At 39.8% G+C, this 18,802-nt stretch overlaps 1 protein-coding gene across 2 annotated transcripts in view; it reads right to left on the bottom strand.

Annotated features, from left to right (window-relative positions):
* Positions 1–7,315: 7,315 nt before the first annotated feature.
* The window catches only part of AIG1 (androgen induced 1), a 161,914-nt gene continuing 150,427 nt past the window's right edge, over positions 7,316–18,802 (bottom strand). Inside the window, exons 5-6 of one of the 2 annotated variants that reach the window (XM_087817660.1) lie at positions 13,759–13,922; positions 7,316–7,986 (exon numbers count right to left, since the gene is read on the bottom strand). In XM_087817660.1, the coding sequence (XP_087673786.1) occupies positions 7,949–7,986; positions 13,759–13,922 (202 nt within the window). In that variant the 3' untranslated portion in view covers positions 7,316–7,948. Of the gene's footprint in view, positions 7,987–12,741; positions 13,162–13,758; positions 13,923–18,802 lie in introns of those variants that run through there. The other variant, XM_087817661.1, reaches the window with a different exon arrangement.

Below are 18,802 nucleotides of genomic sequence, written 5' to 3'. Positions count from 1 at the left end.
TGTTATTCTGTCCGTTTCTGCCTTTTCTTGTCTCTGTGCTCCCTATTATGATGGTCCCTTTACACTAATTGAAGGGCCCGTGGCTGGGGCAGTGACGGAATGAGGGAATGCTAAAGGATCTTGGGGAGATCCAGAGTTTGGGGGACTGTGGCAACAATCAATATGCTAATCACCTAACAATCCTCAAACCATTTAGTGGTAACACTTCAGTGTCCTGGGACCAGTACTTTCCATTTCTATTCCTCTGTGATGGGGACACAAAAGAGCAGTGTTCAGGTTAGCAGGGGGCCTGGCAGAATCCCAGCTCCACTCTGTCCCCACGCCCACAGCCTTGTCTCAGGGCCCTAGCCTGTCATTTCTCTTGATGGAAGGGATCAAGTCTCACAGCGGTGGGGAATTCTCACTATTCCCGTTTAGGTTATGAAACCCACTGTCTCAAAGAAGGAGAAAGAATGAAAATTGCAGGGGAAGGCGCTATGTGGACAGAAATAAAGAGAGGGGCCTGAAGGCTCATAAATGGGTAAAAATAATGAGTTGAGAAACTGCCTTGCTAGAAAATGGCCAGAAATCTGTGAGAGGGAGGAGAGGGGTCCCTGTGGATATGAGGAGTCACACGAGAAAGGAGAGAAAAAATTGTACACAGCCACTTTTAATGCAGGTCCATGCCAGGGCCACTGCCAAATTATTTTTCCTGTATTGTCTTTTTAAATGTAATATTTGATGCGTACAAAAGAATATGAACAATACCTCAGGTTATTTTTAAGGTGTCAGAATTTCATGTCTCAGTAGAGTGTGAGAAAACACACAGTAGGTAAAACAGTTTGTTCTGCGCCTGGGGGAGAATGCAAGAGGAGATATGTCTTCACCTGGAGTCGGGCATTGAAAATGTCCCCTTTACTGCTTGAAAGAGTACTGCACATTGCAGGTAAAAAAACAGGTACTTTTAAGGAAGTGGAAGCTTTGCCCGTTTTGAGGCCCTGCACCCACATCCCCCGCACAATGAAACTGGGAGGGCCTTTACGTTCAGGCCCTCCGGCAGGGAATCTGTCTTTTCTCCTGGTGGTAGTCTCAGTTGATGTTCAAATAATAGAGCATTCTGTGCCCCAAATAACTCTTTTTTAAAAATTAGATCGTGTAGTAAGAGATTAACTTAGGGAATGTTATTTGCGCAAATTAAATAACTCCAAAACTTTAAAAGGAATCTGTCAAGAGTGACCTGCCTGAAAAGGAGCCTGATTAGGATTTTGGCCCGTTGATGATGACTCCTCAGGAATGACAACCCGGGTATTTCGGCTCCTATTTATTGAATTTCTCCCCTTGTTCTCTGGGACTCTTTGCCCAAGTTAAAAAGGTGGAATTATAACATGCTCTTCTTTACTCCTGGTAATATTCTTTGTTATAAAGTTTATTTTGTCTGCTATTAATACAGCTACTCCAGATTCTTATGACTCGTGGCGCATGACATGTATTTTCAGTTCTTTTACTTTTAACTTGTGGTTTTATTTTTCAAATGAATTTCTTGTGGGCAAAATATGGTTTGGTCTTGCCTTTTTATTCAGTCAGAAAATTCCTGCATCTATTGCAGTATTTAGATTATTTACATTTAAAGTAATTATTGAATGGTTAGATTTAAATCTAAAAATCTTTTTCAAAAAAATATGTTTTTATTGATTTCAGAGAGGAAGGGCGAGGGAGAGAGAGAGATAGAAACATCAATGATGAGAGAGTCATTGATCGGCTGCCTCCTGCACGCCCCCAACTGGGGATCGAGCCCGCAACCCAGGCATGTGCCCTGACTGGGAATCGAACCGCGATCTCCTGGATCCTAGGTCAACGCTCAACCACTAAGCCACGTCTGCTGGGCAAATCTAAAAATCTTATGATTTATTTTCTATTTGCCCTACCTGTTTTGTGCTTCTTTTTCCTTTCTTTCTTGCTTTCCATTAGATTATTTCTATTAACTTAATTGGGAAATAATGCATGTACAATAAATTACATTCTCTCAAAGTGCACAATTTGATGAGTTTTGACAGTTGTATACATATGTGGAATCACCACCACAGCCAGGGTACAGAACACTTTAATAATTAAGCATTTTTAGTATTCCATTTTATCTCCACTATTAGTTTATTAGCTGTTATCTCCCCTTTTTACTAGTTGCCTTTGGTTTAAATATTGCTTCTTTAATTTTTGACAGTTTACCTTAAAAAATATTATACCAATTTATGAATTATGGGAGAACCTTACAAAATTCTCTCCTCCAATTCTTTGTGCTATAAATTTTTTATATATTTTACTCCTACATGTATTTTAATCATGTATTGTTTATATAGTTTTATTTTTGCTTTAAAAATTTATTATCTTTTAATGAAATTATAATATGAGAAAACCTTTAATATTTGTCCTCAAATTTGCCATTTTAATGTTTTTCATTCTGTGTGGAAATCCAAGCTCCCAGCCAGTATCATTTGCCTTCTGCCTGCAGTACAAGGATGCTGATGAGGTTTTCTCAACTTTTGTTTGTCTGAAAAAATAATCTTTATTTTTCCTTAATTGTTGAAATATATTCCTCTGGGTATGTAATTCTACATTGACAGTTACGTTCTTTCAGCTCTATAAAGATGTCATTCCAAAGTCTTTGGGCTTGCATAAGTTCTGAGAAGAAATCTGTGTTTCTTATCTTTTTTCCTCTCTATATAAAATGTGACTTTTAATATGCATACTTTTAAATTTGTCTCTTTATCTCGTTTTCAGTCATATTATTACTTCTCTTGGTGTGATTTCCTTTGCTTTTATCCTGCATGGGATTTTTGTTAAGCTGAGTTTTGTGGATTTATATTTTTCAACAAATTTGGAATGTTTCCTGCTATTATTTATTCAAATATTATTTCCTGTCTCCCCTCCCCTCTTCTTTCCTTTTTTATGGACTTCAATTACATGTGTATTGTTTCACAGGTCAGTGAGGCTGCGTTTATTTCTTCAGTCTCTTTGTTCTCTATCCTTCAGTTTGGATAGTTTCTACTGCACTGTCTTCACATCCACTGATCCTTTCCCCCCTGAAGTCTCTAATTTTCTGTTAATTCTATTCAGTGTATTTTTGATATCTAAAACTTCCATTTGCTTTTTAAGGTTTCCCAATCATATTAATTTTTCTCTCTGCCTTCTTGACATAAAGAGTATATTTATAATAGTTGTTTTAATGTCCTTGTCTGCTAATTTCATCTCTTTATCAATCTGGGTCTATTTTTGTTGACGGACTTTTCCCCTGGTTTTGGATCAAGTTCTCTTGACTCTTGGCATGTCTTGAAATTTTAATTGTATGACAAATTTTCCAGGCATGACAAATTTTGTCTTACTACTGAATTCTTTATTTTTGAAGGGTTTTCCTTAAAGAGTGTTGTGCTTTATTCCGTCAGGCAGTTAAGTTACTGAGGATCAGTGAAATAATTTTGAGTCTTCTTTGAAAGCTTTTTAAAAGTGGGTCTAGCATAACCTTTACCTAAGAACTCTGACAAATACCTGACCCTCTGAATACCTGTGTGTTCAGTGAGGCCTCTTCCCTCTGGCCAGTGGGAACATGAATGACTCCTGGTCTTAAGTGAGCTCTTGGCTTTGTTCAGTTTATAGCTTCTTGGTAAGTGTTCTTTCCCCCAAATTGTAGAGTTTCACCCAGTTCATGTGCACATTGGTATTCAGCCAAGGCTGGCGGGGATTCTTGCAGATTTCTGGAGCGCCTTCTCTTCATAACTCCCTCATGTCTAGCACTCTGCTCCACAAGCCCAGTCGGCTCGTTCTTCCTGAACTATGGTCTCCTTCACTCCGTGAAACCAAAAGCTCAGTTTGGGGTTTCCCACCCAGTGATGTGGCAATGCTCGAGGCACGAAGCCAGAGTGATCATAGGGCACATGGAGTTTATTTCCCTTTCTTCAGGGATCATAGTCCTAAGCAGCTCTGTGGACCAATGTCTGAAATTTAGTGTTTTTATTATATTTCACCAACCTTTTCTAGCTGTGTACAGTTGAATGGGGGGTTTCTCCCAGACCTTTTAATTTCTTCATGGCAAGAATAATAAATTCGCCAGACACAATATAACCTTCTTTCAACTTTGCCTTAATATTCTACTGGAGTGCAGAAAAAATGCTGCTGATTGCGAGGCTGTCTCATAAATGCAAACTCTATTCATTCTTGGACTTCCTCCCTTTGTCGCTCCTACCCTTTGTTCTCAGAAACTTTTATCCCAGAGTTACAACTGGACTCTTGAAATCAATATAGTGACCTCCTAAATTATAATTTAGTTAGTGCAAAGATTGTACTCTCAAACTGAACCAGCTTACATAGAAAACTCACTTCAAAACTGCCTCTAGGACAGTTTATAACAATGTTATAAATTGAGGATCTGTCTTGGGAAAATCACCTTGTAATATAAAAATTCCAAAATTAATGATGACCATAATACAGAATTAATATACAAACAGTGGTGAAGTGGTGATGAGGGACATTTGTGCTTCTCTGGAACTGTCAACTAGAGTCCATGGTTCAGGATAAAACTTGTCAAGTGTCTCACCTTTTAAGTTCAATGAGATAATTTCCTGATGCCAGTCCCATCCTATGATCTTTACTAACAAAAGGCACCTAGCAGAACCAGTTTCTTAAACCCTACTCCTTTAGTCTTTATAGAATAAGACACAGTGGGGGCAAGGACATTAGACCTTTGAAGGAAGGCTCATGATGTATTAACAATGCCTTTTCCCTCTCCTTGCCTTGGTGGAGAGCCTGGGAGGCAGGCAGCAGGGAAGTTTCTATGTGTTCCTACCTCTTCTGTTGAAATCTGTTTCCCAAGTTCCCTCCACTCCCCAGGAAGAACCGTGGGGGTGGGGTGGGGATGGGGCTGTGTGCCACGAGCTGACAGAGCATTTGGTGGTGGTGTTGATGGAGGGGTAAGAGAGAGCGCCCCAGGGCAGCCTGTGTTTCCACTCTTGGCTTGGAAAGGACTGATGGGTGCATGCCATGGAAGGTAGCTGGGGCTTGCCAGAAGCAGAGACTTTTAGATGTATTGCTTGTTGCCTTGGTAATAGGGGAAAAGAGGACAGGGGAACTGTGCAAGGGTGTGACCTTGGGGAGCTCCCTAAAGAGCTAACAATTTCATCCCCTTCAAAACCCAGGGCCAGCACTCGATTCCAGCACCTCTGTGTTGGACTAAGAGGCAGAGAAGGGATTCTCCAGCTCTGAGGCCATTTCCTATGTGAGCATAGGTCGTTCCCCAGCTTCCCCAGGCACAAAGAAGAGAGAGAAAGGAGAGGGAGTTTTGACAGTTTAGATTTCCAAAAGCACAAGAATAAATATTAGACCTGAAGGGGATGAAGAAATAACATGCCTGGCCTGGGCATGATGCAGGGTTGAGGGCCCAGAACATTTAGTGATGCTTGAAAATGAATGAATTTCACTCTTGTACACATCTATGTCGAGATTATTTCAATCGAACTTACGAATATGCTTGTGCATATACATAAAACCAGACATAGCATTTAAAAGTCTTTTATGTTGTGTTTGATTTTACACGCTTGCAAAATTCCCAAGAGACTTTTACTGCATGGATTGTTTCGACTGAGGCATTAAATAATATATTTTCCATAAAGTTGGACATAAGATGCCTATCTCTCTTCCTGGAAAATCTCTCTATAACAAGCAAAGGCGTTTGTCATTACTCCAAAATCCTTTGAATTGTACTTGAAATTAGGGTCATCTGCCTCAAAAATTTCCGTTGCTTAGTTGATGAGTAGGCATGAAAGCATCCAAATGTTTTGAGTGTTTCCATGGGGACTTCATCAGTGATCCTCAGCACTTCCATTTCAGTAAGTCAGATGAGACAAGATGAGTTTGAATGACTTGGATCAGCTTGTCAACACTGGATAATTGATTTGACTTAACGAGGGACAACAGTGTCAGTCATTCAATTATTAGAAAGTCACAAATACGAATTTTGGATATTACCATGTGGCTGTTACTCATTTTGTTTTGTTTTGTTTTTTAGCATAACACAAGAATAGCCTACATAAATATGTAAAAATGCTTAATGATAACATATGTATCAGTTCGTTTGTATTACTACAAACTTAGTGGCTTAAAACTCAAATTTATTACCTCACAGCTCTGGAGGTTAAGTCCTAAAATCAAGGTGTCAATAGGGTAGAATTACTTTTGAGGCTCCAGGTGAGAACCCATTTCCTTGTTTTTTTGAGTTTCTAGGGTCTACACAAATTCTTTGGCTGTAGCCCCTTCCTTGTACCACTTCAACCTCTGGTACCATTGTCACTTTTTTTTTTCCACTGTGAACCTTCTTGCCTCCCTCTTAGAAGGATGATCTAGTGTAAACCCGACATCTCAGAATTCTTAACTTAATCACACCTAAAGTCCCTAGTATTAAGCCATCCTTGAATTTTTAGAATAAACCTTATTTAGTTTTGAAAAAATTATTTGTGTACTTCTGGGTTGATGTTGCTAGCGTTTTAGTTAAAGCAAGTGAAATTTTTTTCTGTTATGTTGGCTTTGTTTTGAGGGTTATATTAACTTTGGAAAATAAACGGGGAAGTGTTTCATCACTCTATAATTTTGGAACTATTTAAATAACATGAGAATTGTTACTTGAAAGTTTTCAAGAACTTGCTTATAAAACACTCTGGATCCAACTCCTCTTTTGGAGATAGTTAATTGAACATTAAAAAATATCTTCTATGAATATAAGTTCATTCCAGCTTTCTAATTCTTACTATATTCATTTTCCTTGAAAACTGTGCATTTCACTGGGTCCTAAGAGTTTATTGCCATAGAGCTATAAAATATATTTTTATAGTTAAAAATTTGCTTCACATCTGTGTTTATATTTGCCTTTCTCTCTGTCATTCTTTTCAGTTAACTTATCAGTAGTTTGCATATTTTAATGCTATTTGAACAGATGAGATACTATAAAAACAATTTATTAATTCCACTGTTATTTTCTTGCTGCCTTACATAATTTCTACGTTGATTTTTATTAGTTCCTTCATCATATTTCTCTAAGGTTTATTTTTATGTATTTTCTATTACATATTCTGCATAAGTATTATTTAAAAATAATTATGGTCAAACACTTTATAAATTAACTTTTTTTCCATAATATATATATTTTTTGATTTATCAAAAAGATACACATTTTTACAATCAGCAAATTATAAGAACCAGGTTCAGTAAACCCACTTTCAACAGGTAAGTAGAAACAAAGTAAGAAAGGCGACACCAATGTTATTAGGGTTTGAGATGTACCATGCAGACATCAGACTAGGGGTTGCTTAGTCTTTATTAAAGTTAGAGTTTGCATTTAAGAAAAGTTTCAGAAGATTAACCCATGATATACAAAAACATCCAAGTATTTAACTAAATTGATGTACTTTTTACTAACATTGCCTGTTTGCGGCAACATTGACATTATTGCCATAGGGACCATCCACAACATTTCCTCCAGACTTAACCCTGTGGCCCAGGCCCATTAGTCCAGCCACTGTAGGACGAATCCGTGAATGCCTTACTCCACACCTGCTCCCTTGATTCTCACAGATTTCTCAACAAGAAACAACAGGATTTTATTCTTAATGGTATTACAATTGCACAAATTAAAATCCAGTGACCAATTTTAGTTTTAAAAACTAGAAGAGGGGGAAAAAAGATGTTATCATCAATCATGAATCTGGAAAGAGTTCTTTAACAAACAACGAGGGGGAGTTATTTTGGAAACAACTGTACTCTATTCTTATGTAGGATATTTTTCTACAGAAGGTGTCCTCCCTCTAGGGCCGAGAGGTGGAGGCAATTCTACCACCTGCTTCAAGGCTTCCTCTGCCTGTACGGCCAGTGCCCCGGGGGTAATGAGCCTTCAGTGGTGGCTCAGTGCATCTCTTCCATGTAGACTTCGATCTCATTCCAATTTAGGCTTCTCTTTCTCTTCTTCCATACCTAAAACATAGGCAAAGTTGAACATCAGATTAAACTATGAGCAGCCTAGCCAAGCTGCTGAAAAAAATCCCATCTCTCTTCTCTCTACACTTCTCATCCACTCTCCTGCACCCACCTCTTTCCATCAACTGAGAAGAAAAGTCATTTACAGCTCTCTCCAGAAACTTCCTTGGTGACCCCTCTCCCCACCCTTTTCCTCCAAATCAGGACCTAACATCTTTGGGACACACCCAGTTCTTGCAGCTTCTGAGAGCGAGGGACTCAAGTTAGTTCCTGACTCACTAAGTTTGCACAGAAGCCCCAACCAGTCTGCTTCGTAACCAGCATCTTATGATAGTAGGTGTGCGACAGATGAGTTTCAAACAGACCTTCTTCATTTTGATTTTTTTTCCTGTTCCTTCCCAATGCAAGGACTCTGGGTTGTCAAAAGTCAAGAAATATATATATTTCTAAGCTCACAGAGAGCTCATTAGCCACAAGAACTGCTTATTTTCATACCCATCTGTATTTAAACTCAAGTTCTCCCTCTCGTCAACACAAGCTTGGTAGACTATGGTTTTCTTCCAGAGAGACTCATATGGACCAGTAAGACCCCTGTCTGTTGTTTGTAGTGAACAGCTAATGATGCTTCATTTTCCTGGAGACGAAAATATCCAAGTCATTCTCTTGAATTAAAGTTAAATCTGGCCAATGCTCACTTCTTTTTTTTCTAGCTAAAGGTTTTTCTTCTGATATTAAGTTCTTAGAGAATTTTTGCTGAAACAAAAATTGTTGCCTTGAAGGCTTTGTTGGTATTCTTTTGTAAACTACAAGCTCTCTGAGGGCAGAGCTCTTAACTGTTTTAGTCCAGATTATAGCCCTACACATAACACAGTGTCCTTTTCATAGTAGGAGCTCAATTAATCTTTACTGCATCAATTAATAAACAGTAAATATAGAGGAGGCCTCAGCAGGCTGGACGCTTGGGAAAGCAGAACAAAATATGGAGCTTCACAATATAAAAAATCACAAAGCCTAACTGCAGAGGGTCGCCATGCTAGGGCTTCATTAGGAGAGACCCCCCCTCCACCAGCTCCTAGTGTGTGTTTTGTGGGGCCAGGGTGGTGGTGGCGGAATGTGGAGAACATGCTCTGAACAGGTGTCCTCAGACATTCTTTTAGATTTGGTTTTCATGACTAAGGAACTGGCAGAGATCTGTAACACTTTTTCCAAAGTAATTTTCAGAATCATATTAAGGAAAATTTCCAATCAAGAAGTCAGGACATCTACAGGGAGGAGGAACAGGGTTGAGGGGGGAGGAGGCAGGCGATGCCTTAGCTGTTGGGTAACCAAGGCAAAGGCACAGAAACATCACAGATTCCGTTCAAACAACACACGTGGCTCGGGTCCGTACTTCATCCCACGTTCGTCCCCGTAGAGAAGCTATCAGGAGCTAACGGCTTGCTTTTCTTTTTCAAGTCTGTTTCCTCCTAAGTGTTTTCCTGCAGATGGGTTGACTTGGCAGCAAGAGTGGAATCTTCAAAAGCAGGGGTGGAGAACAGGGGGTGTTCACTGACCCAGACAGGGAAAATCGCTCCCCACCTACATTCGTTTGGCAGCTTGGGGGGTGGAGGGAAAAAACTGGATGGCTATAAATAATATTTGGAAGAACCAGAGGAATAATTTCCACACAAATAGCAGAAAGAGACCTGTTAGAGCTGAGGCAGGAGGTGCTTTCGGGGACATGCAGGAAGAGCTGATTGACCCCGAGATGTCCAGTCACCTGTGATTCCCCAAGGCTGGGACAGGGGCTGAAGCGGAGGCTGGGCCTGTGGGGGGCGTGAGCTGGGGGAGAAGAAAGGTGGACGTTTCTCTCATATAGGCCTGGCTCTGGCCTCCTCTGTCCTTCTGTCTGCTTTTTACGCCCTCACCCCAACCTTTCACCCTCAGAAGCCTTCATTTCTGGTTGTATGAAGTTTGACTTTAATAAGACTTGTCACCCCAGCCAGACACATTGGAATTGGAATAAATTCTTAAAGTACAAAAATATTTCAGCTGTTGTAGGTTGAATTGTGTCCCCCAGCAAATTCATTGGTTGAAGTCCTTCCTAATCCCCAGGACCTTAGAGTGTGAGAGAAGGCCAAGGATGTGGCTGAGCAACCGTTCACTAAAGAGATTAAGCAGGTGACCTGTGGATCCAATTAATCATCTCAGCAGAGCCAGGAATGACCTGTGGGGGACCCTTTGATGATCTAAACCCCCATGAATTACATGGGAAGCCAAAAGGGTTTTGAGAATTTTGTACCAGCAGAAACACTGCTAGCACAGACCAAAAGGGACAGGATGAAATGAACGAGCAATGACTCCAAAGGCATTTCAGGGGTTGGATCCTTCTTGGCTCCAGAGGGTAGGGCTCCTGCCCAGGGCTAAGGATGCAGGGCCACAGCGCCCTCCTGGTGAGTCCTGAGGACAGAACATTCAGCCAAAGAGGATTATTCTCAAGCCTTAAAATCGAATGGAATTTGCCCTGCTAGCTTTTCGACTTGGTTAGGAACTATGACCCTTTTTTACCCTGTGATTTCTTTCTTTTGGAAAGGAAACGTATATTCTATGCTTGTCCAGCCATTGCATTTTGGAAGCAGATAACTTTCTGTCTGGTTTCACAGGTTTGCAACTGGAGAGCAATTTTGCTTCAGGATGATACCTCCACTTTGACTCATGTGTGATTTAGATAATATTTAAGGTGAGATTTTGGACTTAAGAGTTGAGCCTGGAAAGACTTTGGAGGCTGTGGGAATGATTTTGCATGAATAAAGGATATGAATTTGGGCGGGGGGGCAGAAGGCAGAGTGTTATGGGCTAAGTTGTGTCTCCCCAAACTAACTCCCAATACTTTAGAATGTGAGTGGATTTGGAGATAGTTTCTTTACCAAGTTAAAATGAAGTGTCTAGGGTGGGCCCTAATCAAATATGACTGATGTCTTTATAAAGAAAAAATTGAGAGACAGCCTCATACAGAAGTGAGAATGCCATGTCAACATGAAGATGGCCATCTACAAGCCAAGGAGAGGCCTGGGACGTTACCTCCCTCGCAGGCCTCAGAAGGAACCAACCCCCCAACATCTTGATGTTGGACTTAGGGAATCCAGAACTGTGAGACCTGACATTTCTATTGTTAAAGTCTTCCAGTTTGTAGTACTTCATTGTAGCAGCCCTAGCCAACTAATACAATATGCACAAAGCCACATGGAGTTACTTTCTTTTTAAATGAGTAAATTATTACCTATTAATTTAGCCAATTTTAAGGACTTTTTTCATAGTACATATCAGGTTGATCTGTTTTGTTATTTTATAAGCTAGGTCCATGGCTCTGGGCGAACTTTCTGAATTCTCACATGTCTGATTTTCGAATGGTGACATTCTGATGGTTCACTAGAAATAACACTGGATTGGACATCTGTCAGAAGCTGTTGAATCTGCAACCACCTTTTTTGGTGGGTTAATTAAGATTTCTGGGCCTCAGTTGTCTCAATAAAAGGAAAGGGGTGGCTTAAATGATTCCTAATCTCCATTTTAGTGTTAAGAGTCTGTAATAATGTAATTTCATCTTGTAGTTGAGGCCAACATAATGTGAGCAAGTGGAGGAAGTTGAGCCTTTAAAACTCATTATGGATAAAAAGAAGGGGGCTGAAATGTGGTATTCCTTCTTCTTGGGGGAATTTTATTTGGGGTGTAGTAAATGTACTCAGGATTATAATAGTGTACTTGACTGTATTCAGTTCATTCTGACATCACACACACACACATAGGACACACACTGCGTTTCACCTGCAGTTTCAAATTCAACTACCTACAGCAAAGTGGGCAGGTGAGGACCAGGGGAAATTAAATGGCCATTTAAAGAGGGCAACTGACACTCCATGCCAAACCACTGTTGCCAGAAGAGAACGGTGGGCTTAGTGTTGCCAGATCTGAAAACATTTGAGAAGATAAAATATCTGGCCTTTATGTGTAATCTCCCAATTTTGAAATGTTGGTTCCAAATGTTGGTTCCAAAGTCTCACTATATAGGCCTAACAAAACTTTTTGATAGATAAGATTTGGAGGAGGCTATCAGTCTGTGATCCCTCTCAGATATGAAAACAATGACCGCTTGGCACAAAACATCTGTCGCCATGGAATTAACTAGATAGTCCCATGCAGATAAAATTAATCTCTATACTTGACGTGAGTTACAAAATGTTAGTCAACTTTAACTCAAGTTGCTGAGGAGAATGGCACACAATGAATTGAACAGATGACTGAACAAAATCCTTGGTTCCACTATTCATTTATAACGTCTCACTCAAAGCTCCTAAAGGCAGTATTATATTAATCTTGGTTGGATTTTTGTTCTCTCCTGGTTTTCAGTTCATCTTCTCTTAGAAGTAGAATAATGGCCAATGACTGTCGGAATCAAGCCGATGGAGGGGAAATGGGTGGTCATAAACACTTCCTGAGTAACAGATATTGAACATGCAGTATTAGCTTAAATTGAAATATGGCCTTTCTCTCAAAAAGCTAAGAAGGTTTACATTTTATTTTTAATACATTTTGAAAGTTAACTAAATACTTTTATAAGCCAATTAGTAGAAAAACATTACATATTCCCATTGAACAGAAAGGAAAATTATTAAAAGATTAATTTCTGGTCCCTCAAGCTGTGGCCTGAACGGAATAAAAATTTTTGACACTTTTCCTAATAGACCACTTATTAAAATCAAGCCAGCTGCTGAGAAAAGAAGCCCTCACTTTCCTCTGGGCCATTTAACATCGGCTAACACTTTGACACATGCCACCTTAGAAGATCCACGCACAAAAGAAGTCGGATTCAATACCCATGCAATGACTGTTTTATTTGTCTAATTAGGTCATGTTCCTGGCATAGCGTCTGGCACAGAGCAGGGTACTCGATGTTTGTGGAACACATCATTTTCTGGTGATGTCTAGAATGTCGTGATTGTTTCGGAGATGCCCAGAGCTCTCTAAACTTCCCAAGCCATCTTGCCTTTGGATGTATTTTCATGCAGGCCTCGAGTCGCTACATATCCGTGCTGCTGCTCTCTCCACCCTCCCATTCTTATGCTGTGTTACATACACTTTGGACAGGTTGTGCACAGCTTGGGTAAGATTACGTGCCTTGCCAAGATGGGGGCTCTGCCACACATAGAAACAAAAGAGAAATCAAATTGTAGGTTAACACAGTTTTTACAGCAATGAAGTATTATCCTTTAGTGCCCGGACTTCTCTGCCACTTTCAGCCCTTGAATGTGACAGTCACTGGTGCATCGCAGTGGCCTGGGCCCTCTGTGCTGCTTAGATGTCCAGGAGAACGTGGTGATGTCTCTGAGGCTACTGCACCATGCAAAGGATGACTTAAAAAGTGGAGATCTGGGTGGCTTTTATCGAGGCTGGTTACATTTGATTATCTATTTAGCTGGGGGTCCTTTAGCTAAGGCAGTATTTTATTAATCAGAGTGAACTCCCTAAATTTTTTTCTGTTAACACAACATTTCTTCCTATAAAATTTTATAGACCTGCTTTTCTCTTAGATTTAGATATTTTACTAGCTAATAAGACAGAGAGCATAACGAACCTTTCAGGTAACTGCCAGGAGCTCTTAAATTAACATTGTTATAAAAGAGTAACTCTTCCCAAGCGATCCTGTGCTGCAGTGGAATGTTCCTTCGGTCTCTGCACACACTTTTTAAGACCACACTTCTCTTATTTTATGCTCCCCTAAACAATACTTACTTCTCTGTGTATCCCAGATATAGCTGTTCAGAACTTCTCCCAGCAGGTACAAAAAGTTCATTAAGATGGTGGTAGATCCAAAGAAGATGATTCTGGCTCCTGGGCCAATGTGTTCCAGGAAAGGGTACACCCACATCCCAGTTACATGATGCACCCAACACACCCTGCAATGGAATTACAACGGAGACAAAGACGGGACTTATTCTCATGTCAGATTTCAGAGCCGCGATATTACCAACATCCCCCCCACTCCAGCCATTCCTCAGCAACGCCAGTCACAGGTTTACCTCTGACACTCCCGAGCTACTGGGAAATGTTGTTGTTTGTTTTCTTTCACTCTTTACTCTGAAATACTTTTAGACTCACAGAAGAGTTGCAAATACGGTATAAAGAGTTCCAGGATGCCCTTGCTGCATGCCCTTCCCTGCATGTTAACATATTGTATAATCCTGGTACACTGACTAAAACAAAGCAGTTAACATTGGTACAATACTAGTAGCTAAACCACAGATTTTATTTGGAATTTCCATTTCCCCATTAATGTCCTTTATCTGGTCTAGGATCCCCTGTTGTATTTTGTGGCCAGGACCTCTTACTCTCCTCCGATCTGGCAGTTCTTCAGTTTCTCCATGTCTTTTCTGACTCTTGAAGGGCTCTGGGCCGGGATGTAAAACTGTCATCTAAATATTGTCATACGATCTTTTTAATCTTCTCTCTACACAACCACATCCCATCTATTTGTAGATGACTCCTAAATGTCTATCTCTAGTATCAGTTGCACCCAATGAGGTAAATCATCCCCATTTCACAGATAAAGAAACTGAGAGTGGACTATAGAACTTGTCTAGAAAAATGGCAAAGCTGGGAAAGGAATAAACATCTTATTTATTTATTTATTTATTTATTTATTTATTTATTTATTTATTATTTATTTATTTATTTATTTTTTATTTTTTGCTGCATCAACTTACTTCCCTATATGAGGCATTTATCATTATAGGCCTCCAAAATTGAAGTGAAGGTTTTCTTTTAAAAGTTTTCTTGACTTATTAGGTCATCAAGCCATCTCAGATACAGAAGTCCTGTTATGTGGGGTTTCACCTGGATTGTTGTGAATGGTGCATCCGCTTGTCCCAACAGGTTGTGCTTTCACTGATCATTTCCTTGATATGATCAGCATTCAATTTTCTGCACAAAAATGACTCACAGACTTGCTCATCTATTTCTGGAGAGTTCTTGGTTCTTGGTTGACTTTCAATTTCTCTCTCAATCTAAGGCTCTCTTATCTCCATGCCCAAATAGCTTCTGCTTAATGTAATGATACCAATTTTAATTTTAGCCTCAAAAATTGATAACCATGGTGTGTGTGTGTGTATGTGCGCATGTGTGCATACATATATATGCCCATGTTATAGTGTCATAAGACTTCTGGGATGTTCTATTTTATAAAATGTACCTCCAACGTGATTCAGTTTAACATGCAATTAAAAATGACATTTATTAATGCCTCCTATCTGAGTACTGTGATGCACACCAGGGATACAGAAGTAAATGAGACAAAGGTGATTCTTGTCCTCATGCAGTACAGTCTAATGAGGAATACAGATATTAAAAAGGAAATGACTAGTGTAGTCAGAATTAAGAAAAGGTTCAGTGTAGGATGTCATGGGTGCTCAGGGACCATTTCCTGCTTTTTTTGGGGGAACTTTACACTTACCATCAGTGTTTCTTTCTTTTGTGTATTCAACTCCCTTTCAAATCAATTTTTTCATAGCTGATAAATATGCTCAAATGACTTTCATTAAAGCACAACAAAGCTTTTCCCATCCACTTTACAAAGACTGCTAGCTCTCCATTTCAAGGGCAAACTTCTCCAGTGAGTCTTTACTCATTGACTCCAGACCTCGACTTGGTGCTCATTCCCCACCCACAATAATCTGGTTTCTGTTCCTGATACGCCACCAAAACATACTGGCTCTTTGACATCAAGTTCTCCTGGTTTTCCTCTTACCTCTGGTGCTGTTCTTCTTGGATCTTTTTGTAAGTTCACCTTCACTACCAAACCATTAGGTGCTGAATGTCCTTAAGGTTATGCATATATTATGCATTCTCAGTTGATGGCTTTTATTTATGTCACTGCTCCATGTCTACTACCTATATGTGGATATTTCACAAACTTATGTCCCAGTCCAGATCCCTCCTCTGTTCCAAAACACATCTCGTCTTGCGCGTCATAAAGATGCCCCCGTCTTGACATATCTGCAGCCAGCGTCATGCTTGTGTCCCTCCAACCTGGTCCTCCCCTCGTACTCCGTATCTCTGCAAATGGTTCTACTTCCATCCAGTTTTGCAACTCACACGGAGAGTCATCTTGGTACCTCCCTCTCTTTCATCACACATTTTCAATCCATTACTTTGTCCCGTCAAGGTTATCTCACCCATCTCTGCAATGTTTATTTTTTCCATCTCCATCATCAGCATCTTAATTTGTGTTGCCATCATCTATCTCTGTCTAGAGTACTGTCCTAGTTTCTAATTTGTCTCCGTATGGACTTTTGTCTCCTACCCATCCATCCTCTCAGCTGCCAGAGGGTCTTTTCAAACCAGAAATCTGAATACATTATATCCCTGCCTCAAACTTGTCTATGGCTCCCATTGCCTTTTTTTGTGTTTTTGTTGTTGTTAAAGATCCACATTTTTAACAAAGTCTAGACTGCTCTTTGTAGAGTGGCTACTGCCTGTTTCGTCCCTCCGTATTCTACCTCCTTTTGTTACACTGGTTTTCACTCGGTTCCTTGATTTTGTCATGTTCCTTCCTGCCATGTGGATTTTCACATGCCCTCCTTTTTTTTCTGTCTCTGCTGTTAGTTACCTACCCCTTAGACTCATTAAATTATATTTCTCCTTTATATCCTAGCTCAACTATTATAACGAACCAGTCATTACTTAGAACTTTTTTCTGACCTATTATATTAGATCTGATTTTATAAACTCTTTCAGAACCATAAATTTCTTTTACTTTTAAAGCTTTGCTTTTTATTAGTACTTAAATTTGAATGACATATTTATTTGAATAATATTTCTCCTCCTCTAGAGTATCTAAATTTTGTGAGGTGAAGACCTGTATCTATTTTTATTTCTCATTGTATCCTCAGCACTTACCACAATGCCTGTCACATAGTGGGAGAAAGAATAAATGAATAAAGTTGCATTTATGCTGTGATAGGAGGAGTAAGAGTTAACTGAACAAAGATGGGAGACAAGAACATTCTAGCCAAATGGAATTGCATGTCCAAAGACCTGAAAATAAGTGAGAGCTTCCAGATATTCAAGAAGAAAACATTTTATTGAATTCAAGGGTGAGAGAGCACCAGGGGCAGGCAGACACCACACTGTGGGTGGCTTTTTAAGACATGGTAAGAAATGTAGACTCTGTCCTGGTGTTGACATCAGAAAGGCTTTGAGGTCTTCCTCAAATAAATAAATGTGAAACATATCAGATGGTCAGGAGAGTGGGTTATTGAATCTTTAGGATGTTTGCAAGCTGCTTGGTTGGCAGCTTAAATTCAGCCATGGTGGGAGTACTTACACCAAGGACTGTCAAATGCTATCCATTGGGCTCCCCCCACCCCTTACCTGCAGAACAGCTGGTTGTTAAACATTTGCCAGTAACCTACTGGTTATTAACATTTAAAAAAGTAAGAATAGGAGAAAACATAATAGAAAATATCAGAAGGCCTTGCATATAATGATGATAAAAATGGTTTTGTGAAACTCTGTTTCACGTGTGTGTGTGTGTGTGTACACACATACACATGCATGCTGGATGGGTCGTTACACAAAAGAAGTTTATTTATTTTTTTATTCACAGTAAATTAAATTTGAAAGGCATTGATTTAGGAAAGAGAACTGAGACAACCTGGTGACTGATGGACTTAGGCAGTTAGGGAACTGAGATGAGCTAAGGATTAATCATAGATTCCTGGCTTGATTTCGTGGGTGGAGAAGGCTGCCATTTCCTGAGATGGGGAATGCTGTAAGGGAGCTGGTTTGAGGGGATGGAGAATTCAGTTTGGACATGCTGGGTTTGAGGTATCTGTAAGATATCCAAGTGGAGATATCCTGAAGGCAGTTACATGGGTTTGAACTGTAGAGAAAGGGCTAACATGGCAACACAGATATTGGGTTCACTGGCAGAACGATGGTGGTTGAAGCCACCAAAACAGATGGAGATCACCCAGGTAGAGTATAAAGTATGAATAAAGTGAGTCCACGAGGGAGCCCTAAAAAAATAAAGACTTAAGAGATAGTTTGAGGAGGACAAGGCTATAAAGGAAACAAAAAATGTGAGCTAGTGACATGGAAGGAAGACAGAAAAGTGTAGTGTCTTGAAGCCAACGAATGAGAGGTTCAAGGGTACCCCAGACCACATTTATTAACACAGTAACTTTGAGAACTGAGAAGAATTAGAAAACGGACATTCCACCTACAAAGGAGAAGCAAGATATTTTTCTGGTTCCAAGTGGTATATGTATCATTCAAATCTATTTTGGATGCTGAATGGGTATGAATGATAAATAGTAAAGAAAAATTGACCTTGTCAAGCTCAGTAGCTCTTTACACCATATGGCCAAATGTCATCCTATCACATAATTCACGAGTTGTGGAGGTCCCTGGAGCCCTCGAGGAGCTGTAGTGAAGGAGGCATAGCGTCCCTCCCTCTTCTGGCTCTGTCACCCTTATGTATCCTGGATAGACACGTGTACCTATCTTACTACTGATGACCTTTCGGTTCTTAAGATGAGTTTATTTTAAAGAGGATTTAAAAACTGCTCTTATTGTTCATATTTTGGTATGGAGCTAGGCTATTTGGCAGCTCGGCTATTAGGTCACAAGACAAAAAAGAACACAGACTCAATGCAGTAACAGCTAATAGCTAATGATACTGAATTCTTAGTGACAGGCACTGTGCTCAATGTTTTATATTTGGGAACAGTTTTATAGTAGTACCATCTTATAGATGAGATCACTGAGGCCCAAGGAG

The sequence above is a fragment of the Miniopterus natalensis genome, chromosome 5 (genome assembly GCF_054644295.1).
Source record: "Miniopterus natalensis isolate mMinNat1 chromosome 5, mMinNat1.hap1, whole genome shotgun sequence".
In the NCBI taxonomy this organism is placed as follows: domain Eukaryota; kingdom Metazoa; phylum Chordata; class Mammalia; order Chiroptera; family Miniopteridae; genus Miniopterus; species Miniopterus natalensis.
The sequence above is the reverse complement of the archived record's forward strand: the minus strand, read 5'-3'. Positions and strand labels throughout refer to the sequence as shown.